The sequence below is a fragment of the Sorex fumeus genome, unplaced genomic scaffold, assembly GCF_029834395.1.
Source record: "Sorex fumeus unplaced genomic scaffold, SorFum_2.1 ptg000047l, whole genome shotgun sequence".
NCBI classification, from domain to species: Eukaryota; Metazoa; Chordata; class Mammalia; order Eulipotyphla; family Soricidae; genus Sorex; species Sorex fumeus.
Window position 1 is genome coordinate 52,539,666 of NW_026606104.1, and position 25,948 is coordinate 52,565,613.

At 48.4% G+C, this 25,948-nt stretch overlaps 1 protein-coding gene across 1 annotated transcript; it reads right to left on the reverse strand.

Annotated features, from left to right (window-relative positions):
• Positions 1-524: 524 nt before the first annotated feature.
• On the reverse strand, positions 525-25,484 carry GNL2 (G protein nucleolar 2). Its single transcript, XM_056123004.1, has 16 exons — positions 25,302-25,484; positions 22,900-22,984; positions 20,962-21,056; positions 19,083-19,222; positions 15,932-16,116; positions 13,129-13,195; positions 11,658-11,816; positions 10,578-10,691; positions 8,560-8,688; positions 6,645-6,749; positions 5,506-5,664; positions 5,103-5,216; positions 3,181-3,686; positions 2,123-2,205; positions 1,322-1,407; positions 525-763 (listed from the first exon to the last, which is right to left on the reverse strand). Exons 1-16 carry the CDS (start codon positions 25,363-25,365, stop codon positions 611-613), a joined length of 2,244 nt encoding a protein of 747 aa, XP_055978979.1. The 5' UTR covers positions 25,366-25,484; the 3' UTR covers positions 525-610.
• Positions 25,485-25,948: the final 464 nt, after the last annotated feature.

The window sequence follows — 25,948 nt, forward strand, 5'->3', positions numbered from 1 at the left end:
CCACGAGAAGAGCCGGGCTTAGCAGGCAGCGTGTCCCCCAGCAGAGTGCAGACCGGAAGCACAGTTTCTCATCACAGCCGCCATCCCAAGGAACTGTTCCTGTACAATGACGGGCTGTGCTGTCACCTCCACAGACAAGAACTGTTGGCTGAGGCATGCTGACTCCCACGTCTTTACTGAGCCCACTTGAGACTCAAAGACGAATATTGCTGCAGTTTTCTCTAATGTCAAAGCCCAGGTCGCGTACGCTCCCATTACATCCTTGAATTTTTCTTCTTAGAATTCTTCCTAATTGCTAGTACAAAAATAAAGGCCATACTTTCCATTTTAGAGACCTCATTCCTGTCTCAGACATTTAGCTGACAGTTTCAATGGGAAGCGTAAGAGTCACCTTAAGTGTCAGATGTCCACCCCATGACCTCCATCAGCCCCCTTGGGACTGCGGAGATGCCACCTTTATTTTCACTAGCATTGGTGTATGGGCTCAACTGTCAAACCTCACTAAATGCACTAATTTCTAAATGCACTATGGCCTTAGAAATGCCTGCTTGACATGAAGAAAATGGACACAATTGCATATTTTTGTATAATTTAATAAACGTCTGTAATGCTACTGCTTATGTTTGAATTTTCTGCGTTTATGTTTCTGTCCCTCTGAGTCATTGGTCTTCTTTTTGTTCCTGTTCCTATTTTTCACGTTGTGAGTCTCATAGTAACGGACACCAACTTTTTTGGACTGCTGCTGGCGGGCTGCTCGCCTTCGCTATAAAAAGGGGTTTAAAGAAAGGCAAAACTGAATCAAACATTGAAAATCACAAAATGTGCCCCCTGGTTCCTTCTCCTCTACCCCATCTCCCATACTGCTTCCACATCGCCTGACATCGTCAGTGTGAAAACCGAGGGAAAATCCTCACCATGGAGCTGCCACAGTGACTTGCGACAACTCTGAGTCAGACTGTCCCTCGGTCCTCCCAACCATGGGAAGTCCTTTGTGCAGCACCCCAACAGCGTCCTCAGTTCCATGAACAATCCCAGGAACAAGTCTGCTGCAGCTCCGATGGGCCCAGCTACAAAGTGCAGTGGCCTGTGCCTACAGGTGTCATTCCCCTGGGCCGACTGTCTCCTGACACCACACACAAGCTCGAGGGCAATGGTCAGAAATCTTAAACTCAGGACCTCTCCCAGTGGGCCTTTTTTTTAACTGGTCACTTGGGCCAGCTGGGAACCAGGTTCCTCACACTCAGCTCTAGTTGGGGTGTGGCTCCTGAGAATCAGCTCTGAGATTTCTACTTGTGGTGGTAAGAAAGACCAAAGTACGTACTTCCTTAGATGTAAGCATCCTGCCACTTTGATCTGAGGGGTCCTCTTCCCTCTGGGCCTTCCTCTTCTTTCCCTTTCTGGTAGGCGCTGGAAACAGTACATAAAAGAGAAACAGGAATTTTCTATTTGAAGTTCGTCTATGAATCTTATGCTGGGATGGGGCTGGCCATGTTAGAGGACGGCCAGCTGCTGTGGACACAGCACAGCGGGCAGTGAATAATAACGCAAGAAACACTGATTTAGAATCTATTTGTCCATCTGACAGAACAGACACCCCCTCACCCCCCAGCCAGGACAGGGCTCCCACATGCGAGCCTCCAAGGAGGGAGTCCAGGTTCCAGCACTGCTAGGTGAGGAGCAGCCCCCGAGCAACATCCGATCAGGTGTGGGCCAAAAACAAAAGCAAACCAAACAAGAAACACACGAAGCACTGTACTCCACAAAAGGCTAATTTGCCCCAGAAGGAAAAAGTGTGAGCAAGAGAGAGGAAAGAGAGAAGAAAAGTGTCTGCCATAGAGGCTGGGGGTGGCTGGGAAACTGGGGACACTGGTGGCGGGAAATGTACACTGGTGAAGGGATGGATGTTGGAACATTGTATAACTGAAACCCAATCATGAACAACCTTGTAACTGTATCTCCTGGCAATCCAGTTGGGGAAAAAAAAAAAGCAATTGGCTTGCAGATCCATCCTTGCATTGTATATAATTACATATAACGTCCCCTTTTCAAGAGGAAGTTTCCTGAACTGTCAATTTAATCCCAATAGATATGCAGAAAGTGTAAAAACAAGTTTTAACTCTACCTGTGTCTTCGACTTCTTCGACAGCTGCTGTTCTTGGTTCTTTAAGTTTTGCAAAAACCTTTTCACTCAGTCCTTTGGCAATTCTGAAACAGAAGGGCAAGATGAAGCAACCGACACACTCCTCAGCGCTGGTGAGCGGGACAGACGCCCGCTCCCACACCGCCAGCGCTCTGATGGAAGTCTGCACCCGAGGTTTCTGTGCTGGCCTGTGCATTTCTGAAAGACTGGAGGATATTTCTCATACTTTGGGAAGTGGATACAGAAAAACATACAGGGCTGAAGAGGTAGCACAGCGGGTCAGGCGCTTGCCTTGCATGCAGCCCTGGTTCAATCCCTGGCATCCCACATGGAAATCTGAGTCCTACAGAACTGATCCTCCACTGCAGAACCAGAAAAAAGCTCTAAGCACTGGTGTGTCTTCCCACTGCACAAACCCCCCCCCCCAACACACACACACACACACACACACACACACACAAACCAGAAACAAAAACCTGTACAGATCAATTTTAGAAACAGCAATAATTCCCCCTCTAAAAACTCTATTCACCTGGTGGCAGCAAACTTCCAGAACCCAGTGAAAAACCCGAGTATGTGAGCCTGCAAACTCCAGGCCTCAAGGGATAGGGTCAGCTCTCGCCCCTACGAGGGTCCTGGCTATCACGTCCACAACTGCCTCCAGTTGCCACTTCATTGCATTAACAGTCATGATCCAAAGACTCACAAATGAATCTTGGAAGCGCACAGCTTGCTGCAGAGATTTCTCAGCCTGCAGCTGCGACACCCACTGTTCATAACAAGCAACACATAACAGATTACCTAGAATCTGCCTGTTGGGCGGGCTCGAGTGGTGGTGGGAAAATTCGAAATAATGGTGGTGGAAAGGTGTAATGGTGGTGGAATTGGTGTTGAAATATTGAATGTGACCAATTATTCTGAAAAACTTTAAGGAAACAACAACAACCAAAAAAACCCAAATTCTTTTTAGGTGCTCAAGGCAAGTGTCTGGGATAAGAAGGAGCCCCAACAGAAGTTCATGAGAAGATGAGGAAAACTACCTGACTGCTGAGAACTTTTTTGCTTTGGCTTTGTTTAAAAACTTGTTGTATTTCGCAATCTTCTCATCCAGGGCTCTGAGGACCTCAGTGGTGTCCCTGCCCGTGGGCTCCTCCTGCAACTCTGAGGAAGACTCATCATTGCTGTCATGGTCCTCCTCCTCTTCGAGGGGCTCCTGCTGCTCCTCTTCCTCTCTGGAGCTCTCAGGCTCTTCTTCTTCTTCTTCTTCTTCAATATCGGACATCTCTAGAGGAACCAGGTCATCCCCAGAAAACTGGGGCATCACATTGATTTTGCCAAAATTCTGCCGAACCCGCGCGAGGATCTGCTGCATCTCCGAGCTGGGGTCCTGCGGGCTGGGCTCCTCCGCCACCGGCTCCACGACAGGCTCCACGACAGGCTCCACGACAGGCTCCGCCTCTTCACCCACAGCGCTGGCAACCACATTCCCTTCCACCTGCTGCTGGGGCCTTTCTGGGGCAACTTCCGAAGATGAAGAGGATGGAAGCTATTCAGGACAAAACCAAGTGGGGTGGGGAGAGGGGAGAAATAAGAATATAAAAACTGACTTCCTAAACTGGCACCTGACCATCAAATAAAGTGGTCCTCTTCTAGGGACCAAGAGGAAGTGTGAAAACACCCAAGTTTGAGATGCATCGTGAATTTGGTACTCAAGTACCAAAGGAAGGGCCGAAGAGATAGCAGAGCAGGTAGGGCACTTGCCTGCGTGCAGCTGACCTAGATTTCATCTCCCATGTCCCACAGGGTCCCCCAAGTCTACCAGGAGTTTGTCCCTGAAATCAGAGCCAGGAGTAAGGCAGGTGTGGCCACAAAACCAATCCAGCCCTTGCCACCCCCTCCCAATGGTGTCCCAAAGTACCGAAGGAACATAGAGTTGCTGCTTGAAGGAGACCCCAAAGTCAAAGCCCCTGTATCACTCATAGCTGACTCTCCCTATACCGGGATTCACAACTCCGGACCCAATCAAAAAGCATGTGGCTACCTGAATCCATAAAGTGGATTTATCCTTGAACATTGTGGATTCAAACCTGTGTTTTTCAAGGATGCTGGACATTCTCTGTGTTTTCAGGAGGCGCCAGCTGGGAGTACTTGACCCATAAGGCCATTCCTGTTTCCCCCAGGAAGGGCTCCCTGCACCGTCCAAGAGGGATGGAGGGATGACTCAACGGGCGGGAGAATATGCATCATAGGTGGGAGCCCTGGTACCGCATGGTCCCCCGAGTAACACCTGAGCAACCCCTGGGAGTAGGTGCCGAGCACTGCTGAGTTTGGAGCCCATTAACGCCTCCCGTTCCTCAAAGAGAATGTAGGCCCAGCTGAACACAGACCATGTTCTAGGTCCTGAGGAGCAGCCCAGGGAGTTTGCTCCGAGAGGGACCCTCTGAGGAGATACCAAGTCCAGCCTGCTGTGGATCAAGGCGCAGAACCCGACCTGTGTGCCCGTGTTACACTGGGGCTTCCCGCGTGTTATAGCACTTCATCCCTGTAGCAGACTCAGGAACCTGAGGCAAGAGGAGTCACAGCTAAATAAACCAGGGTTCTGTATAATTCAGGAAACTACAATATCCGAGCATGCTTCTTTCCACGGGGCGCCACCCCCCCCCCCAAACACACACAGTCTGCGGCACTCAGGGGTTACTCCTGGCTCTACACTTAGAAATGACTCCTGGTAGTGCTTGGGGGACCATATGGGATATTGGGGATCTAACCTGGGTTGGGCCACATGCAAACCCTGCCTACTGTAGTATCACTCTGGCAGACAGTAGGCCTGTAAGCGACCAGAAATAGTGCAACTCCCCCAGAAGGGGGGAGGGGGGAAGATTCCACACAGAGAGGTGAACGAAGACAGTCCCACCCCCGTTGGTCACCAGGCTTCTGGTGGGTGCGTCCATCATGCTTTTACCTGGGGGGCAGCAGCAGGCTCTGCATTGGGTGGCTTGACAAAGAAAGGGATCCGGCCTCGCTGCCAGTCATTGAGAACCATCTTACCCACAGTCTGCAGGTCGGGCTCACCACCCTGACACGGAGAGAAAACTCCCCATTAAACACAGAAAGGAACACCCACCCTGCCTCCCACCATGTAGACCTTTCATCCGACCCAGTTTGGGGATTCTGTTTGGGGCAGCTCGGTGCTAGGGGTGGCTCTGGTGGTTACCAGAGCACCGGGATAGAGCCCGGGCACCCCTCACACAGAGCATACTCTCTGGTGCTTTGGGCCACCGGCCGGGGCCCCAGCAGGCCCATTTTTGGACCTCACACCATACAGAGGAGAGACTCCCATGGAGCCCCCACCCCTGCCGGCCCACCTTCAGTAACTTCCCGGTCCGGAAAGCCAGCTTCTCAAGAAAGTCCTCGGCGTTCTCCCAAGTGTCGATCTTGTAGGTCTTGCTGATATACTCCGGCTTTGCGCGCTCAAGTACGGCACCAATGTGATCCTCGGGAGTCTTGAGTTTTTCAACCTGCACCTACATGTTAATAGGAAATGGTGTGCTGACCTTTCTTCTTTATTGCTGGTGCCAGGCCCTCACACATGTAAGCCAAAAATGCTACCGCTTCCCTAGGTCCTGAGGAGCAGCCCAGGGAGTTTGCTCCGAGAGGGACCCTCTGAGGAGATACCAAGTCCAGCCTGCTGTGGATCAAGGCACAGAACCCGACCTGTGTGCCCGTGTTACACTGGGGCTTCCCGTGTGTTATAGCACTTCATCCCTGTAGCAGACTCAGGAACCGCTTCCCTGGCCCACCCCCCAAACCTGCTTATAGACGCTCTGATGACAGCAGCAAAGTCCCTAGTGCTCTTTGGAACAACACCAGAAAGTAAGCTTCAGCGCCATGAAGCAAGCGCAGCCCGGCAGGAGGGAGTCACTGAGCCTGACCACAGCCTGAGCCCTGGGCTCAGCTCTAATCCCGGCTCACCACAAGCTCGCTCTGTGGCTTCTGCCAGCAGCTTAAGGCTTGGAATGCTTCTCACTACTGTACTCCAGAAAGGGCCAAGAGCCTGCCAGTCCCGGGCCACTGAGGAAAGGGAGTCGTTTGTGACGGGCAGCAAGGAGCACGTGGCCAGCAGCACTGGTGAAGGTTAGGGTAAGGAGTTTGGTCACCCTCAGAAACAAGTGAGGAGCGACTGGGTTCCAAATGACTCAACTCCTAAACCCATGAAGCTGGATCACCACTAACCACAAACAGGCCCTGCTTCTCCTCAGGTCCCGCGTGTGAACCCAGAGCTCTTTTCACGGGCTGACACTGAGCAGATATGCTCCTGGTTCTACTCACTCCGCCAACTGGCTGGAGCAGGATGGAGAGAGCGCCCTGCTCAACATCACACTCCAAGGCTGACCCCAAAGTGCCTTCTGAAGGAGTCCAAGGCACAGGGCTCGGGGGCCCTCACAGAACAACTTTCCGCACTCTCCACAGGGAACAGAGAGCCGACCACAGCTGAAGGACTCACCACGCCTTTGAGCACGATGTCGGTCTCTGAATCCTCAGATGGGTAAACCACCCCCGGACAGTCGATGAGGAATATCCGGCGCATCAAGGTGATGTACTGCCAGACCTGCAGACAGACAAGCCTGAGATTCCCAGCGGGCACCTGGAGCACCACAGTCCCCAGGCTAGTGACAAGAGACGTGGGCTTGAGGAGTCACAGAGAAGCCAACTGGTGAGACATTAAAGCCAAGTAGCTCCTCTACTTATGCCACGTGTGCCTCTCCACCAAGGATGAACCATAGTTTCCATCAGCTAAGAGTGTCAAGGCCACCTCATGGGGGGGGTGGAATTGGCATGTCCTTCTTGCCCTGCCGAGACCACGAGTTGCTCCCCCATGAGCGGCTCTCTGGAACGGCCATGGCCCCAGAGGCACACAGACCTAATTCGGAACCCAGCAGCTTCTGGCAGAAATGTGAATGGACTATGCAGGAAGCTATGGTGCGGTGCCCCCCAGGAAGGGAGGAAATGGTGTCTGTCTCTTCCACCATTCCCCAACCCGCCCTCCCCGTCAGCATGGTGGCCACCACCTCAGAGCTTGTTGGACAGTCAGGTATGAGCCGGCGGTGAAGGGGCAAATGTGGCCTCATGGGATGGGGGGGCAGAACTGGCATGTCCTTGCCCTGCCGAACCACGAGTTGCCCCCGTACGAGTGGCTCTCCGGCACAACCATGGCCCCAGAGGCACACAAACCAATCTCGGAACTATTCAGCTTTTGGCAGAAATTCCTCCAGACTTAATTAGCAAAATATCAGAAATCCAAAATCGCACGGTCTTCATAACCAGCAATAGAAAACAAATTATTTCATGATGCCTTTTCAGCAGGTTTGATTGTTGGAGGAAAATTCCAAATAATAATGGTGCACCTTTCGTCGAAATAATGAATGTAATCAACGTAGAGAAAGAGTTAAGTGGAAATTAGCTGCTTTACAGGCACGGGGAGGGATGGCATGGGGGGTATATTGGGGTTCTTGGTGGTGAAGGAATGGGTGTTTGATCACTGTATGACCAAGACCTAAACCTGAAAGCTTTGTAATTGTTCTCACGGTGATTCAATAAATAAATAAAAATTAAAAAAAAAATGTGTCAAGGCCAGGCAGAGGCAGGGCCTCAAGCCAGCGCTGTGCTAGCACACTTGCAGGGCTTGGTTCAGTAGCCTTGTGCCAGCCCCACACCCTGTGTTCCAAAGCAGGAGCCCCAGTGCCGGCGTCAATCCCAGCAGTGGAATTTTTGGTTTTATTCTCTCCAACCTAGGCATCAAAGGGTCTTGGACTAGTTTGGTTTATTGAAGTAAATGGTTGGACAGAGGATTTAAAACAGACTTAAGCTTTGCATGTTCTTAGTGTCATCAAAATGGGTAGAAACTACTCTGGTAAACTTCAGACCTTTTTTCCCGGTCTTTGGACCACATCCAGTTTTGCTCTTAGAAGGGGTTCTGGGAACCATACGGGAGTACCACTGATTAAACCTGGGTCAGCTGCATGCAAGGCAAGAGCCCTACTGGCTTCCTATCACACGGGCCCCATTCCAGACTATTATGCGGACACTGAGCTCCCAATGGGGAGGTGGGGGTGGAGGGTGTCCTCATTCAAGAGAGGTACATAGCAACCCCCATGTTCGGGGCTGGAGCGATAGCACAGTGCGTAGGGCATTTGTCTTGCACACGGCAAACCCGGGTTCGATTCCCAGCATCCCATACAGTCCCCTGAGGACAACTAGGAGTAATTCCTGAGTGCAGAGCCAGGAGTAACCCCTGTGCATTGCCGGGTGTGACCCAAAAAGAAAAAAAAAAAGAAGACACTCCCATGTTCTAAACAATTGCTCTCTGTGGAAATCAAATCAAATTAGAAAGGCGTTTAAGTGCCCTGGGCCAGACATACCTTGGTTTCCCCTGCAATGGGCGCCACACTACAGACTTTCTTGGAGCGCAGCGTGTTTATTATCGAGCTCTTGCCAACATTGGGATAGCCGATGAACCCAACACTGATCTGTTTCTTGTCTGTATGCAACTGTCAAAAAGAGAGAAAACGCGCCACATAGTCACATACATACACAATCTATATATCCATACTGTAATATTACAGATACCCGAATAGCCTTCTGGATAAACAGATTGTGTTGCTTTAACAGAAATAGCAGTCTTGCTGGTGATTGTGCTGGTGTGGTTCAGCTGCAGATCACATGCTTTGCATATATAGACCAATGTCTGAATCCCTGGCATAGTTGGAAAAAAAAACTAAACAACACAGTAGAGTCAGAGCGATGGAGGGATCGAGGGCTTGCCTTGCATTGATTAAACCGTGGTTCAATCCCTGACATAGAACCTGGTCCTCCAGCACTGCACAAGACCTCTTGGCTCTTGACTCCAGATCCAAGTTTAAGCCCTGAACACCACCAGGTGTGCCCTACCCCACAAAAAACAAACAAACAAACAAACAAACAAACAAAAAAACAAACCTTGAGCACCACTCTTCAAACACTTTTGGTAAACTATATCTCATAGAAAGGAAAATCAAGACAAGGGATTCAATGAGCAAGGGATCTGACAGCAGGAAAACACACAGCATTCTCTGGTGGGAAAGGAAATTCCCCACACTCCACAGCCAGCCCTGCAGAACTGGTGATCATCCCAACCTTCTCAAAGTTTCAGTGCACCAGAGAATTTGGTGATACCTTCAAGAGAAGTACAGGAAAATGCAGCTAATCAGCACCAGAGCCAGACCAGATTATTATGAATTTTAATTATAGCACTGAGCATAGAAACTGGGACTAGTTTGAGGTGAGAATACTGTAAACCCTGAGTGACTAATAATTCAGCGGTACACTTGTATGACGACACCCAGGGAGGAAAGAAGGAGACTAGTGTGTGGAGAGAGATAGATCTAAGAAACTGAATCCTGGGGGCGAGAATGCTAGTATAGCAGGTAGGGGCGCTTGCCTGGCATGCAGTCACCCTGGATTTGATCCCTGGCACCTTATATGGTCCCTGGCAGGAAAGATTCCTGGGCACAGAGCACACCCCAAAACAAAACAACAACAAAAACAAAACAAAACAAAGTTTCTTAGAAAGAAACTAAATCCTATTTCCATTACCCATAGCAGAAATTTAAAAAATCCCCTAAAGCTGAGGGAGGAGTCATTAACAGGCAATTAAAACATGGACAAGGGCCAGAGACACGGCTCAAAGGGCTGCGCATGTGATTCTCACGCAGGAGGTGGGGTCTGATCCCCAGCACAGCATAGTCCCTGAGCACCCACAAGCACCTCCAAGTGTGTGCCCCTCCTTCACAGTGAAAGGTGAGGTGGGGGTGGGAATAACAGAAGGGACAGCCAGTGTTTATTTCTGGGAAATGGGGGCAGAGGGTGAGTGTGTTCTGTTAGGAGGTGGCAGACTTCGTTCAAGGTGCCCGACCAAGCAGGAGGGCCAAAACAGGCTGTGGAGAACAATGCCACGAGCTGGCCTCAGGGCTTCCCAGAGTGGCACTGCCCTCACAGGGATCCACTGCCTCACTTTGGCGAGGTGGCGCACCAGCAAGGGGACAGAAACCACATAAAGACTCGAGGGAGGAGGAAAGAGGCCTCCGAAGCCTTGAGCAGCAAGCGGCAGGGAGGGCCCACTGCAAGCAAGGGCTGTGCCTCTAGGTGCCAGGGATCCTGGGACAGGGAACAACAGGGTGAGAGGTGGAGGGAGAGGTGGGGCTAGAAAACATCCCCGAGCCCCTCCTAGTCCTGAGGCTCTGTGAGCTTTGACATCTCTAGGAGACACATTTTACAATTACCAACAGGATGTGGGAAATAAGATGGCGACTTCTCCAACACACAGTGGCATGAGAAACCCCCACGGAAACCCAGGGGGCTGCGGCTCCACACCCAGGAGGAGCAGAGCAGACGTCCCTACCTTTCCAAACTGCCGGAGAAGCTGAATAAAGGCTCCTTTGCCAAAGGGGTTGGTGAGACTGGCATGGAAGGCGAGAGTCGGGTAATCTTGGGAGAGGACAGCGACCCACCGCTTCTGCAGGGAGAGAAACGCCGGGAATTTGTTTATGTTCCAGGCGGAGAAGAGGCAGAGCCTGGCTCACAGGGCTGTGCTTCAGACAGAAGGTTGTGTAAGGAAGATGTTCGCTGTAATTACTCGAAATGGCTTTTTCAAGTATGACAGCTAATGCTGTCTTTTGTCTTCTAAATACAAAACACTATTCCAAAGATGCCTTCATTGCTTCTAAACAGAACTAATGTGCCGTAATGTGAAACAGGCCTGGGCGCGGCAGCCGCCTTCTGCCAGGCCCATGGCCCATGCCACTCCTCTGTGCGCACTGCTGGCCCTTCCCAATGAGCACAGGATGAAAGATCACCCTGCTCATCCTGAAAGCAAGCAAGCACACCTGAGTTCTGCTTTCAAAGAGAAAACCAGGGGACTACAATCTTGAGTGCAATGTTTATTTTATTTTTTCAATCTCTGAGCTTTTTATGTATTTAATTTAAAAAAAAAATTAAATCTGGGGCTGGAGCAATAGCACAGTGGGTAGGGCATTTGCCTTGCACGCAGCCGACCCGGGTTCGATTCCCAGCATCCCATATGGTTCCCTGAGCACCGCCAGGGGTAATTTCTGAGTGCAGAGCCAGGAGTAACCCCTGTGCATCGACAGGTGTGACCCAAAAAGCAAAATATATATATATATAATAATTAAAAAATAATTAAATCACTGTGAGATAGACCCTTATCAAGCTGTTCATGATTAGGTTTCAGTCATACAGCACTCTAACACCCATCCCTCCATCAGTGCATATTTCCCAGCACCAGTGTCCCCAGTTACACTCCCATCACCCCCAGCCGGCCTCTATGGCAGGCGAAGAGCGCAATGCTTCAATTGATGCCCTAAACCCTAGAAAGCAGGAAGCTGGTCTGTTTGTGGTACACTCGAAGCCGACTCCCATAGGTGACCTTGGGGACTGTCCTTGGATCAGCAGCAGTACTTACCGTTGCCCAGGTTGGGACAAGATCACATTTGTTAAGAACAAACAGGAGGTGTTTCCAAGGCTTTTCCTTTTTCAAATACGTCTCGATGTGAGGGGAACGAGTACCCATTGGGTCCCTAGCATCAAGAACTTGAACAACAACATCTGATGAATCTATTACCTGTAAATTCAAAGAGACAGACAGGATTTGCCACAGTGCAAGCGCAAAGTAAAAGAGGGAACAAGAAGAAAAGAAAAACGAGACAATTTCAGTAAGTCTTATAAGGAGACTAGATTGTAGATACACTCAACGATCAGAATTCAAGTTTTTTTTCTGTGGGTATTTAAAAAACTTCTTAGATAATACCCATCTTATCTCATGACTACTATAAATTACTATGCGGAATTATCTATTTCTTAGACTTCTACCATTTATAGGCTTTTGTGTATTTTAACATTTCATTTGATTTCAGAATACTGACTCCCTGTTAAGTCACTATTCTATTCTGTGACTGTGCTAGGAAGAACTTTCATTAGTAAGATCGTTAACCTGTGTGGGAGAATTCCAATGATGAGCCACCAATGCTCTTTTGAGATGATTAATCTGTGGCCATTAAACTCTACCAGTAAAGGAGAACAGGGCTCAGGCCCCACAGAGATTCTCTCTAAGCTGCAGGAGAGGCCAGGTAAGTACCCAATCTTTCTAGGCATGCATTTTCATGAAAGGATGAGACAAAGTAACGTAAAAGTATCTCTAGTGGGCCCAGAGAGATAGTACAATGGCTTAAGGCTCTTTCCTTGCACGCAGCGGACCCAGGTTCAATCCTCAGCACCACATTTGGTTTTCCTGGCACCACCAGGAGTGATCCCTGACTGGAGAGGTAGGAGTAAGCCCTGAGCGCACTGGGTGTGGCCTCAAAACAAGCCAAAAATGTCTTGGGTAGAGAGACAGCACAGCAGTTTAAATGCTCACCTTGTATGGCTTTACCTCAAACTCGATCCCCTGTACCACATACTGTTCCTCAAGCACAAGGCTGGAGATTAGCCCCAGGCATCACCTGATGTGGACCCCCCCCCAATTATTCTTCTGCTAGACTGGAGATGCAGTACAGGGTTCACAGTAAGGTTCCCTTGCAAACATGAAGCCTTGGGTTGAACCCCTGCATGGGGCTGGTGGAGAATATTATGTAGCTCAACCACGCGTGATAAATCCAGACAGGAATAATAATACTTTAGCAGGTAATCCAAAGAAATATTGATATATTAAACACACACATGTGTATCTGTATAACTGCTAACGTAAGTAATTTTTAAAATGTAGCCATTAGGAAATAGCGTTTGTGTGGCGATATCATTGGTGGTTTCTCTGTGGGGGAAGAGGCTGGAATGGGTCTGTTCTTTTCCTCACAGAGCACCGATATCTCACAATCAGCTTTCTCAGAGAAAGTCATGAGAACACAGCGAACACAGGGATAGGGAATTTAGAAGCTTACCTTGTAGAGCTCACCCCATATTCTTTTGGACTGTCCTTTCTTATAGATCTCTTCTTGGGCTTCATTTCTAAATGAGAAAACACCTAAAGTGAGCAACAGAAACACCCTAAAAATGCAAGAATATTTTGGGGCAAGAGAAGCCAAAAACTGAAGGAAAATGATGTCAAAACAAGTTGGAGACAGACCAAAGCAAAAACAAAAAATAAAACAGTGACTATATCCAAATATTCACCGACAGACAAGTGAACAAAAAAATGTGGCACTGGGCAGGGAATACATTTCAAGAACAGAGTTGATGCCCTGCATGTGTGAGGCCTGGGGTCTGAAGCCCTGCACCAGGGATAAATGAAGTTTGTGCAAAATAAAATATTACTCAGCAATAAAAAAGGACTGTGGTTCTGATACATGCTACAAGGAATGAAACCAGCAGGCAGAAGAGGACATATGCTGTCTGACTGTACTTCTATAAGGCTCCACTTGTGAGCACAGCCAAATCCTTAAGGGACTAACAGTAGAATGGTGGGCACCAGGGGCCAGGGGAGGGGAGAACAGGCAGTTTTATTTTGGGATACCATGCGTAGATTCAGGAGGTATTTGGTGGTGATAGATACAAAATTATGTTAATGCATCTAATTCACAACTATATACATTTTAAATTCGGAGAGCCCGGCAAGCTACCGAGAGTATTCGATATGCCAGACATAGTAACAACAAAGTCTCCAATGGAGACGTTACTGGGCCCGCTCGAGCAAATCGATCAACGGGAGGGCCTTTACCTTTACCTTACATTTTAAATGGTTATAATGGGGTCAGAATAGTAACACAGTGGGGAGGGCACTTGCCTAGAGTAAAGCCGACCTGGGTTTAAACCCCAGCACCACATTATGTCCCTTGATCCCCACTAGGAGTGATTTCTTTCTTTCTTTCTTTCTTTTTTTTTGGGGGGGGGGGCTTTTGGGTCACATCCAGCGATGCTTAAGGGTTACTCCTGGCTCAGGGGACCACATGGGATGTTGGGGATCAAACCCAGCTCAGCTGCATGTGAGACAAACTCTCTACCACACAGAACAATCACTAAGGGTCAGATAATTTTTTTAAATTGATTTTTACTGCAACTAGGCAGTATCTCATGAAGAAAGAAACTGGGAAAACCATTGTTCATAATGTACTTTGAACAGCTTCCCTGTCAAGGTGAATTTTTTTTTTTGAGGCATGTTGAGAAATCTGTTGATTTACTGGTGTAAAGTCTTTGAAAAAAAAATTGTTCTGTTCCCCTTGCCCTTCAGAACCTACTAGGTACACCTTTTGGAGGAAGGAAAAAGTTCAAATAATCAGAAAACAAAATCTAAGAACAAATAATAAAGGAAATATTCATTTCATTTCATTTCATCATCCTGTTAATCGTCGATTGCCTCGAGCAGGCCCCAGTAACGTCTCTTTCATCCTAGCCCTGAGATTATATTCACGGCTCTTTAGGAGAATGAGACCCATCATTGTTACTGGTATTTGGCATATTTGGTAGGCCACGGGGAGTTTGCCAGACTCTGCCCTGTGGGCAGGCTACATTCGAAAGCCTGCAAGTTTGTCCAAAACTTAGACTTATATTTCCTTTGTTTGGACAAACAAAGGAAATATAAGTCTAAGAATAAAGGAAATTGCCCCTCTGTCTTGTCTAGCCTCAAATGGCCTAGCATTATGTCTCGAAGGCCCACAGCTGGCCAGGGGCTGACAAAGGCAGGGCAGTGGCACTGCTAGCCAATTGGAAGGGACCACGCTAAGGGCACTGAAGAGATGCAGGGGCAAGGGAGAGCTCTCTGGTGCTGCTGTGAGAAATGAAACTGATGAACTCTGGGGGGAAGCCTCCCAGTTCCTTATCAAAAAGCAAGCGCACAAGCAAATCCCTTCAAACCATGACTCCCCTGGTAAGAATCTGCTCGGGATGAGAAAGAGTCACAGGGTTTTCACCCCAGTCTGTGAACCACAGGGAAACACGAGATACAGGATGAGGACTGACAATAGAAATGCGACAACGAAGCCCTGGGAGATTAGACGTTATTATTAAGTACTGACGGGAGATATATTCTCAATAATTTCAGAAAATATAGCACTGCCCTGTCCTCCTGTTGTTCATCGATTTGCTCGAGCAGACACCAGTAACGTCTCCACTGTGAGACTTGTTGTTACTGTGTCTGGCATATCGAATATGTCACGGGTAGTTTGCCAGGCTTTGCCACGCGGGCGTGATACTCTCAGTAGCTTGCCGGGCTCTCCGAGAGGGGCGGAAGAATCGAACCCGGGACGGCCGGGTCAGCCACATGTAAGGCAAATGCCCTACCTGCTGTGCTACCAGGAAAATATAGAAAAAGACAAAATAGACTGTATAGGTATTATCTTCGTAGAACCACACTACAGGGGGCCGAGCAACAGGACAGCAGGTAGGGCAAAGGGAGGGCAAGGTCCTGTCATGGCCGACCCAGGTTTGATCTTCGGCAATTCATATGGTCCCAAAACAAAACAGAATGAGAAAGAGAGAGAGAGAGAGAGACAGAGAGAGAGAGAGGAGAGAGAGAGAGACAGAGACAGAGACAGAGAGAGAGAGAGAAAGGAGAGAGAGAGAGGAGAGAGGAGAGGAAAGAGGGAAAGAGAGACAGAGAGACAGAGACAGAGACAGAGAGACAGAGAGAGAGAGAGAGAGAGGAGAGAGAGAGGAGAGAGGAGAGGAGAGAGAGACAGAGAGAGAGACAGAGAGTTGAGGGATGGTAGGCGGCACCCAGGGGAGCAGGGCACTACGTGCCCACTGTACCTCACACCGCTGTCCTCAGTCACCAGGTCGCGGTCCTTGCCCTGGTCATAGTTCTCTGTGGACATTTCTGCATTTTCTACAAGAGCCTGCATGTCACTGGCAAGTAAGTTCGGTCTCTTCCTCTGTGATTTAGGGCCAAATGTCGTTTCAAAGCTTTCGGTATCAAGAATGTGCACCACTGAGTTCTATGGGAAAGGAGAGTTACAGGTGAAGCCGAGAAAAGCAAAGCAGGGGGAAACAACCTACCCGGGAAAGTCTAATTTGATTTGTCCAAGGTTCAGCCCAGACCAAAATCAACCCTCGCTGAAGGGAGTGTGGTTTCCTGCAAGAAGCAGGCATTTGACTAGGGGAAGCCTTCCCGGCCCATCACCCAGCCCTGTACGCTGCCTTGGAAATACAAAATACACCAAGTCAAGGCAAATAATGAAGGGCCATGTAGGACTTGCCAAAAACCCTGCTTTATTGCATTATCATAAACTTGAGTCAGATGTAATCAAGGCTATAGTGATGAAAATTAACTTATCTTTTCTGACCATTTTTTGTGAGCTTTCAAACAAGGGCATAAAATTCGCCAAATTCACAAGATTTTGTCAAGGACGATCAGACTCAAATTTGTGTTTTTTTTTTAAACCAACTGTAAATGCCAACTTTTTCTTGGAAGTTAATTTCTTTCATGGCTAAAAGGAATTGCTTGTTTTGTAAGATGCATTTTAGTTTCAGATAACATTTTCCCTAATTTAGGTAACGTTTTTATTAAATGCACATGGAAAGTCTTCAGATGAAAAACATCTAGCAAAGGTCCAAAATAATAGTTTAGATGTGATAAAGGAACCCGATACTAGCTAGAACTTGCTGTGCCTGTAAAAGAGTTATGGGCATAGGAATTTTTGAGGCAGGATAAAAGCCCAAGTTTGACTTAGGATTCATCACGTAACTCTATGTTGACAGCCGGCAGAGAATATCCTCAGGGGAAAAAAAAGCCCTCAGCCCTCAGCATAACGCTGTGCTGAAAGTACCAGCTACTAACCCCAAAATGATGGACCTCCCCTTTGCTTCTGAGGAGCAAGAGTCCCCACTCCAGCCAACTCCTCAAGACTCTTCAGCGATGAACGTTTTCTCAGGATCGAGGCGAGAATGATACTAATGTGGGGAGGGCGTTTGCCTAGCACGCGGCTGACCTATGTTCGATCCCCAGCATCCCCTATGGTTCCCCGAGCACCACCAGGAGTAATTTCTGAGAAAAGAGCCAGGAATAAGTCCCGAGCATCACCGGGTATGACATAAAAATAAACAAAATAAATGGTCCTCCAGCCCCGGGATCTCCAACCCATCTCTTTACTTTAATGTTACCTGCTGCCCTCTGACAAGGGAACAGCCCTAAGTAGAGGGATGTATTTAAAAATGCAGCGTGTGCTGGTTTGTGTTTGGAAACCTCCACACTAGCTAAGCGCAGTGCAGCAATGTGCAGGATATAATAAAGCAAACACACAAAGTAAGGTCCTGGATTTTCACTCTCCAGCTGTAAAAGTTAAGGGAGGATGATGCAGACAGGACGACGCACTTTATAGCCTGTCTGATTCGACCCCACGACGCAGGCATCGCAAAACTGAATTTTGTAACGCGAAGTGGATACCACACTAATGAGAGAGTGGTTTGCGGAAGCAGGAAAACCATTAATTCCTCCACGTGCTATCGCACCAAGATGCGAGCCTCTGTCTATCACTGCGCATCCGACAGTTACGCTATGCATTTTAGGACTACTGAACAACTGGAACGGGCAACAAAGCAATAAATCCATAATAAAGCCTCTCTGTTCTTCTCATAAACAGGATTCAATAGTTTGTTAAAAGATGGCTTTAGGGAGAACAGACCAAGAGAACAAGGGAAATGAGCAACTTGTCTGTGGTTCATGAATTACACTCATGTGTTTCCCTGAAAGAAAACAGTCATTCCACTAATAGGTGCCATTCTTCCAGCCATCATAAAACAAAGCATAATTGACAAAACCTGAGGCAATAACCAGGCCTTGGTTTTTATTTTGTTCTGCAAGTAAACACTTTTCTTTGAACTGTTTAATCCATGTATGCATGTCAATGCTTTCTTCCCCTCCTTATACTGGAACTGAAGCTTATGTACTGGCTACACTTCTGGGAATTATTATTTAATGCAAGTAAGAACATGCAAACATGAGCCCAGTCCTTTGGCTCCACGTGAAATTCATTCCACTCTGTTCAATTCTGTCCCTACTTTGCTTCCAGGGCCAGCGACTGACAGAGCGATCTGAGAAGCACCTCCAGGGATCTCAGAGAAGCCAAGAGGAGACGCATCACCAAAAGGTGTCCCATCTACCAACCCAAGCCCAAATGTTAAACTTGCCCACACTGAGATGGATCTGAATAGATTACCTAGCCTCAAGAGTTGTTAAATATACAGATGCTGGTCAATTTAGCTCTCATCAGATGATGTGCCAAGGGCACTACAGATGGGCACCCCTTCAACATGGGGATGAGTTCCTTAATAGTTGGAGACGTGAAAACTCGTGGAGTTCACAGGAAGGGGCAGCTTGAAGATTAAAACTCAGGGGGCCAGAGGGATAGTATAAGGGTTAAGGTGTTCGCCTTGCACGGTTGACCCTGGTTCAATCCCCAGCACCATGTGGTTTGCTGAGCGAGGCCGGGGTGATCCCTGAGCACTGGGTTGGGAGTAGGTCCTGAGCACTGCCAAGTATGGCCCCCAAACAAACAACAATGATTAAAACTTGGTCCCGGGGCTAGAGAAAGAGTACAGCAGAACTCTTGCCTTGCATGCAACTAACCCATGTTCAATCCTTGGCACTCCAAGTGGTCCTCTGAGCCCACCAGGATTGGTCCCTGAGCACAGAAACCAGGAGTATGCTCTGAAAACCATCAGGTATAGGGGGAAAAAAAAGAAAAAACAAAAAATAAAAAGAAAATACTGCCTCATTCAAAACCTGTATTTGAACCACTGTATTACTGTATCTCCCTAATACAATATAACTCAGCTTAATGGTGAGGTCCCTAACAGGAAATGTCTCAGATTTCATGGGTACTGCTCTGAAAACACTATTTTCTAGAGAGAAATGGAAGATGGGGGAGGGTGCCAAAGGAAGTCACCGAGATCCCCATCTTACATGCGGCTGGATTCGACTGTCGAGAAGAGACATGGGCAACTTGCTTTGCTTCATAACAACTTTGTATGGATCCTTCATAACTGCATTCATTTCCTCTTGAAATTTTTGTAGTGACGACTGCTTAATTACACGTGTGTTTCCTGTTTTCAAAAGAACATGGCCATTTAATAAGTAACTTCTTTCTGCTTCTCCTAACTCTTCCCAAGAACAGAGTGAAAGGCAGGATCTTAAATTACATTTCCTTCACCCAAACACCTGCTATCAATCCCATGACGCCTGTTTCAGACTTGAGAGGAAGGGGCTGGAGGGCAGAGGTTAACAGACTGAGAGCATGCCTTGCACGCAGCATGCCCAGGGTGGGATCCCCAGCATCACCAGGACTCACCCCCAAGCACTACCAGGTGTGGCCTCCCTCCGAGAAAAAAAAAAAAAAGCTAGTAAAAAAGAGAGAAAAAACCCAAAAACAAACCCTGCCTCTCCTACCCCCAGGCACTATGATCTATTCCCACATAACCATCATCCAGAGGCGTCAATCGTTTTCTAAGCCAACTTCCTGACCGGCTGAAATGGAAGGAGAAACATACCTGAATGGAACTGAGATCTGACAAATTTCCTACTTCCTGCTAGATGTGCAATGAAAATTCTAACTCTGCTCCATGGTGTAGAAAGAACCAAGTGCAAAACTTTCCAGAAAGGTAAAGGTAGTGTTTTAGGATTATGGGGGTTTGACTCGGCCAATAAATTCATTCAAGGAAACAAAATCAAAACTATCTCACACTACCTGGAGACCCTGCATTTGACCAATTAGCTGCTGCACACAAAAGCAACACTCAAGCCAACAGTCAGGGCTGTGGTGGCGGGAAACAGGTAGCAGGTGCCGTTCCAAGCACTTTTTTTTACATGTGTACTTGCTTAATTCCCTGTCCTAGGAGATAGAGTAATTGTCTCTTATTTTAGAGATAAGAAAATTGAAGGACAGTGGGCTAACTTGTTCATGGTCATGGAAATAGCTGAACCAAAGATCACATCCCAGCACTGGATGGAGAGTCCCAGAAAACAGCCTGTGAAATGTGAAATGACATGTGAATCGACCCTTTTTTGGCTTTGCTGCAGCTCCTTAGCAGGTATACGAGAGAGAAACAAAGCTAGCTGCCATCTGACCTCAAACGCAGAGATGAAACTCAACAGAGGCCTGACCCTCTGAGACGCCTGCGCACCTATGCAGAGATCTGGGAAAGGCTAGAGCCCAGACTCCACAGCGAAATGAAGGTGGAGCTCCCAGAGGAAGGAGCCCTGCTCCCCTGTGGCTCAGCAGACACTCCATTCATTCTGGGCAGAGGCCAACAATAATCTTCAAAAAAGCTATTGCACTAAACTGTGCCAGCTAAAGGCACAAACACACCTAGTGAGCACCTCTCAAACCCTCATCTCTCCAGCAACAGAAATTAAGAGGCAGGAGTTTTTGAGCTAGATTGTACAGTGGTTAGGCGGGATCCCCAGTTCCATCCTGGCACTACATAAGGTTCCCTGAGCACCACCAGGTGTGCCCCAGGAAGGGTGTGTGCGTGGGGGGGGGGGGGGGGGGGGGAGGGCGGCAGTTCTAGTCTTCGAATGCTCATCTCTGAGGAGGTTTTCATAAGAGGGTTCACAGACAGCCAACAAGGAGAGGCTCTCTTCAAAAAGAAGCTGGTTATGAGATCTACCACTGCTACTTTTTTTAACACTCTTCCACTGAAGGTACTTCTCGGCTCCTTTCCACTCCATGATCCTTGGCAGTTCCACTCAAGCAGAACTCCTGCCTCCCAGGCACCTCAACACCGCCCTCTTTTCCACAGAGAACACATTTTGTAGCACAAAAGCAAGTAAGGATGATACTCACCAAACCATTTAATATTCGGCTCCACTCTCGCCACTGTGCCAGAGGCCACTGTTGATTGATACTGCAGAGGCTTAATCACTTTACCACGATTGTTCCTAAATTGAGGAAATAACAGATTTTGGTTGACGACAGACAAAAGGCAACAGCCAAGGTTGGCTTACAGAATACCCTTTCCATCAAAAGGATCTTTCTTTTTTTGGGGTTTTAAATGATCATGAAATACAGATTTCAGTAAACAAAAAGTACTTCTACATTTGAAACAGATTGCCCAAAAGCCATTTAACCTCTTGCAACAGAGCACATAATGATTTCTGCTAGATGAATAACAAATAATGCTGATGTTTAAAAATCTGTTTACTGTTTGCGTAAAAAAAAAAATCACATACTTGAGTTTTTGGGTAATTATTGGAAGGCTGGTTTAAATGAACTTTAAGTAAAGGTTGATTCACGCTCAAACTCAAAATTCTAAAACAAACTGCAAAGTAGGTGACTAAGGCAGATTAAGTTCACTGACGTTCGTGTTTCAGACACATCTATTAGAACGGATGAAGACTCTAATTACCAAACAAATTAAGACCAGCTCACAAAATGCCACACTCAGCAAGGCCCTGAGGTAGAGGATGCTCAGTGGACCTCAGAGTAGTGCGACGCTTCCAAGTGTCACAATGCTGGTTTTATAAAAACAAGTTTTATGGGCCAGAGAGATAGTACAATGGGTAGGGCACTTGCTTTACATGCAGCTGACTAGGCCCGTTCCCTGGGACCCCATAAGGTTCCCAAGCACCACCAGGAATGATCACCAAATGCAATCAGGAGTAAGCCCTGAGCACCACTGAGTGTGGCCGAAAAACCAAGAGAGTAAAAGAAAAAGTGCCTGCCATCGAGGCAGGCCAGGGGGCAGGAAGGAAACTATAAAGATTGGTGGAGAAAAGTGGTTACTAAAGGAATGGCTGTTGGGACATTGCAAGTCTGAATCAATCATGAATAACTTTGTAATTTTGTAATTCACAGTGATTCAATACAAAAATTTAAAAAGAAAATAAGGACGCCAATTGTGATAGTCAAGACTACGAGAAACGATGCACCAGGCTGTCTTCATGGGGGCACCTTGGAGGAGGGCAGGTTGAGTTTCCCTCCCCACCCCAAGCAGAACCCCGGCAGCCAAAAACTTCCAGAACCCAGTGGCAGTCATGTTCAAGGCCGCTCTCCACATGCTCAGATGAACTTCACCCATGAGGGAGTCAACAGAGGAACCCAGGTATACGGGACCCACGGCTGAGATCTCCAAGCCTGCTTGAATCAGGACTGGGCCTCCTCCACCCAGCTCCCCAGTTTTCCAGTAACTTGGCAGTCACACCTACAAACTGCCCCCCAGCGCAAAGTACTCTCATCAACGGCCAAGATCCAGAGACTATAAAATAAAACTCCCTAAAGAGAGCTATGCAGTATTTCCTGGAGCGTGTGGCCGCATTTGCAGGCACGTGACCTCTTATACTCTAGCCCACTGATGTACCTAAGTAGTACACATTTGTTTGGTTTTAACATACTTGCTTGTATTCTCTTATATATGGGCTTAAGTGGCTCCAGAATGAAATACAACAACCTTCACACACTTCCCTCTTATTGTGGTGGGAAGATGCTCGCTGGTGAATATATGCTCGCTGAATAATATCTGTAATGAACTATTGTGAACTACTTTATGAAAATAAAATGTATATAAAAAAAAAAAAGACTATGGGAAATAAGATCTGTAACTGCCAACACAGTTATTCTCTCCCACCCACAACCTAGATCTTTAACTGAGTCCACACTTTATCCGATGATATGTGGAAACACACTACTCTCAAGGGAAGTGGGGGTGGGAACACTAAGGGCGTCATGAGGCTTGGCTGACGTCAAGGGGATGTCAGGGGAGAACTGCCGGCGCCCACCGCTCACCTGCGCTCCTTCTGCCTGTACATATTCAGGCGCCGAATTGTGGCCCGGTCCCTCATATTTTGGCCTCCAGCTCCCTGCACACGATCTAGGAGAGACAGAGGGAGACAGTACACAATTGGGTAACAAGAAGTCTCGGTACAGTCCCTGCTTCAAACACAGCAAGCGGTGGCTCACTCAAAGTAGTCAAGCTGCCACTCACTGCCAAATCTCCACTTTCAAACTATCTGTTGTCCAATAAAATTTACTGGAAGTCACAAAATATGACCACATGGGTTTAAATCTTTCATCCTCAATGGGATTGTGTATGACAGTATCAACTAGTATTTGTGAGCACTGGTGATGGCTCTATGTCATCACACAATATAGTCGCATGCACCTCATACAATAATCCCACAGAGGCAGGTGCGTTAGTCCCATTCTGCAGACTAAGGAATTGAGGTACAGTGATCAGACTCCTGCAGGTCACACAGCCACTGACTGGCAGTGACAGTATTTCACACTGCCTTATTCTCTTCACTAAGATGCCGAGGTCAGGGTCTCAGGTTAACAAGCACTATGTCTGCATGCCAGGCATCATACAGACGACGATTTTTATGTTCCCAATATACCAGTTCTTCGTTTCCTAATGCTGGGTTTTGATCAAGTATTCTTTTTCTGGTTTGTTTTTGGGACAGAAACAGACCTGAGCTATGTTTTGGGCAGACCATATGGGACCCCAGGGATGGAACCCAGGTTGGCAGTGTGCAACACAAGTGCCCTACCCCTATACCATCACTATGGCCCCATAAAACTTAATTCTTGTTTTCGTCTAAAACTAAGATGGTCTAGCGCAGATGTTTCCAAACTTATTGGCCCAACACTGCCAACAGTGTTTTTCAGGGGTGGAGGGAAATAACTGTGTCCCCTTAGAAATCTACTTTTTTTTAAGTAAAAAAAAAAAAATCCCCCCCAACCCCCGGATTATTCCAGCATTCTGCCTCCACCACCATGGCCCCACTTTGGGAAACAAATATCTAGCCTCTAAATTTGCTATCCATTGAAGTCACCAGTTTCCTTTTTGAAGGAGGCAACAACAGAAAACAAGCTGAAATCACAGGGCAGGTGGATCAGTTATACTAACTGTGCCAAGTCACTTTCCCCCTACTTTGGTTCAATCTCGACCCATGAGCTCTAAGGGCCTTTTGGGGACTAACATCCTCAGATCCCAGTCTACAAACAATAATTGATCAGCAACCCAGGAAAAACATTCCACACGAACGTTAGTCAAGAACCCTTTGAGGAGCAATAGCACAGCGGGTAGGGTGTTTGCCTTGCACGCGGCCAAGCCGGGTTCGATTCCCAGCATCCCATATGGTCCCCCGAGCACCGCCAGGAGTGATTCCTGAGTGCAAAGCCAGGAGTAACCCCTGAGCATCGCCGGGTGTAACCCAAAAAGAAAAAAAAAAAAAAAAAAAAAAACCCTTTGAACCATATATAAAAAGCAAAGTCTCATTAACAAAACCCGAATGGACGGGATCCTCCCAAAGACCTTCTTTCTCTTCTGATTTAATTTTTATCCTGTACTACTTCCCCGCGCGACATCTTATCATCTCATTCCTAATTTGGTCAAACTGGCAGGCTACCAAATGTAACATGCCCACACGGCAGAGTCTGGCAAACTCCCCGTGGTATACCCAATATGCCAAATACCAGTAACAATGATGGGTCTCATTCTCCTAACCCTGAAAAAGCCTTGAATATGGCACTTAAAAAAAAAAAAATCTCAGGGCTAGGACGAAGGAGACGTTACTGGGGCCTGCTCGAGGCAATCGACGAACAACAGGGTGGTCGTGATCGTGATCGTGACTACTTCCCCGAGCCCCACAGCCCCCTTTACACTTTCTTATTCATCCTTTGGCCCCAAAACTCATCCTTCCGGAAACGATCCTCCTCTGTTTATCTGTAGGGCTAAACGAGCGTTTTTGCCGACACTATGACTCAAATCCACAATAAATCCGATCTACGATCCCGTTCTCAAGTAAGGAGTTGGCAAGTGGGCAAGGGCAGCTGGCCGGGTGGGCCTACAGGGGCTTTATCAGCTGCTTCGTCTGCTTCTGGCAGCTCCCGGGGCGGGCAGCGCCGTCGTCAGACGAGGCTGACACGTCCGGGGCGAGGGGCTGGACACCCGGGCACGCCGGCACCCCCCGGACGGGCCGGCGCGGCGCTGCCCCGCGTGGCCCCGGACCCCGAGCCGGGACCCGGCGCCCGGCGCGCGTCCGAGCCACGAAGCCACGCTCTTCTCTTCGCCCCCAGGAGCCACTGAGCTCAGGGGGGGCTGCGGGCGAGGCCACCCGGGCGCCCCTCCTCCCGCTCGGCTCCAGCGTCCGGCCAGCTCCACCCCTCGCGAGCCCCGCCGCCGGTACCGGGGTTGGTGCTGGCCCTGGAGGGGTTGATGGAGCTTCGTCCTTTATACTTGGGCTTCACCATCTTGCCGACGGGTCGGGGACCGGGACGTCCGGTCGGGCCTAAGTCGGGGACACGAGCACGACGCTTCACGGGCCCCGCCGCAGCGACCCACGGCAACCGCGCCGGACCGCGTGTGGGTCCCGGCGACGTCACTTCCGCTCGCGCCCCGGGCGGCCCTGGGCCACTTCCGGCGAGCGCGCGCCGCCGCGGCGCTCGGGGCTGCGCCCCGCCCGGACTGCCGAGCGCCGGCCTCCGCTCCCCGCCCCGCTCCTCCCTAGCAACCGCCAAGCCCCTCTCTAGCAACCGCCGAGGGTTACTCAGCCCTCCCGAGGTTACACCGGTCCTACGGGCAGGAGCTCCTAATTGGGTCCTTAGTTTTTCTGCCAAACACAGAAAGCCCTTCTTCTTTATTTTTTGGTTACTTTTTAATTTTTGGTTTTGGCTACTTTTTATTTTTTGGTTTTGGTTTTTGGACCACATTCAGTGGTACTCGGTGCTCAATGCCGGGATCTCGGGGGTGGGGTGTAGGGGCGGGGGACCGGCAGAGGATGCGGAGATGATTAGGGGATCAAACGTGGTGTTTCTGCGTGCACATCAACTCAGA

Bases quoted from the DNA above. Each gene is read 5' to 3' on its own strand.
- GNL2 (XM_056123004.1), bottom strand. From the start codon at position 25,365: ATGGTGAAGCCCAAGTATAAAGGACGAAGCTCCATCAACCCCTCCAGG. The intron at 21,057-22,899 runs GTGAGCGGTGGG...TCCTCAATTTAG, and splicing joins TACAGGCAGAAGGAGCGCAG to GAACAATCGTGGTAAAGTGA. The intron at 2,206-3,180 runs GTAGTTTTCCTC...CTTCTGTTTCAG, and splicing joins AAAAAGTTCTCAGCAGTCAG to AATTGCCAAAGGACTGAGTG.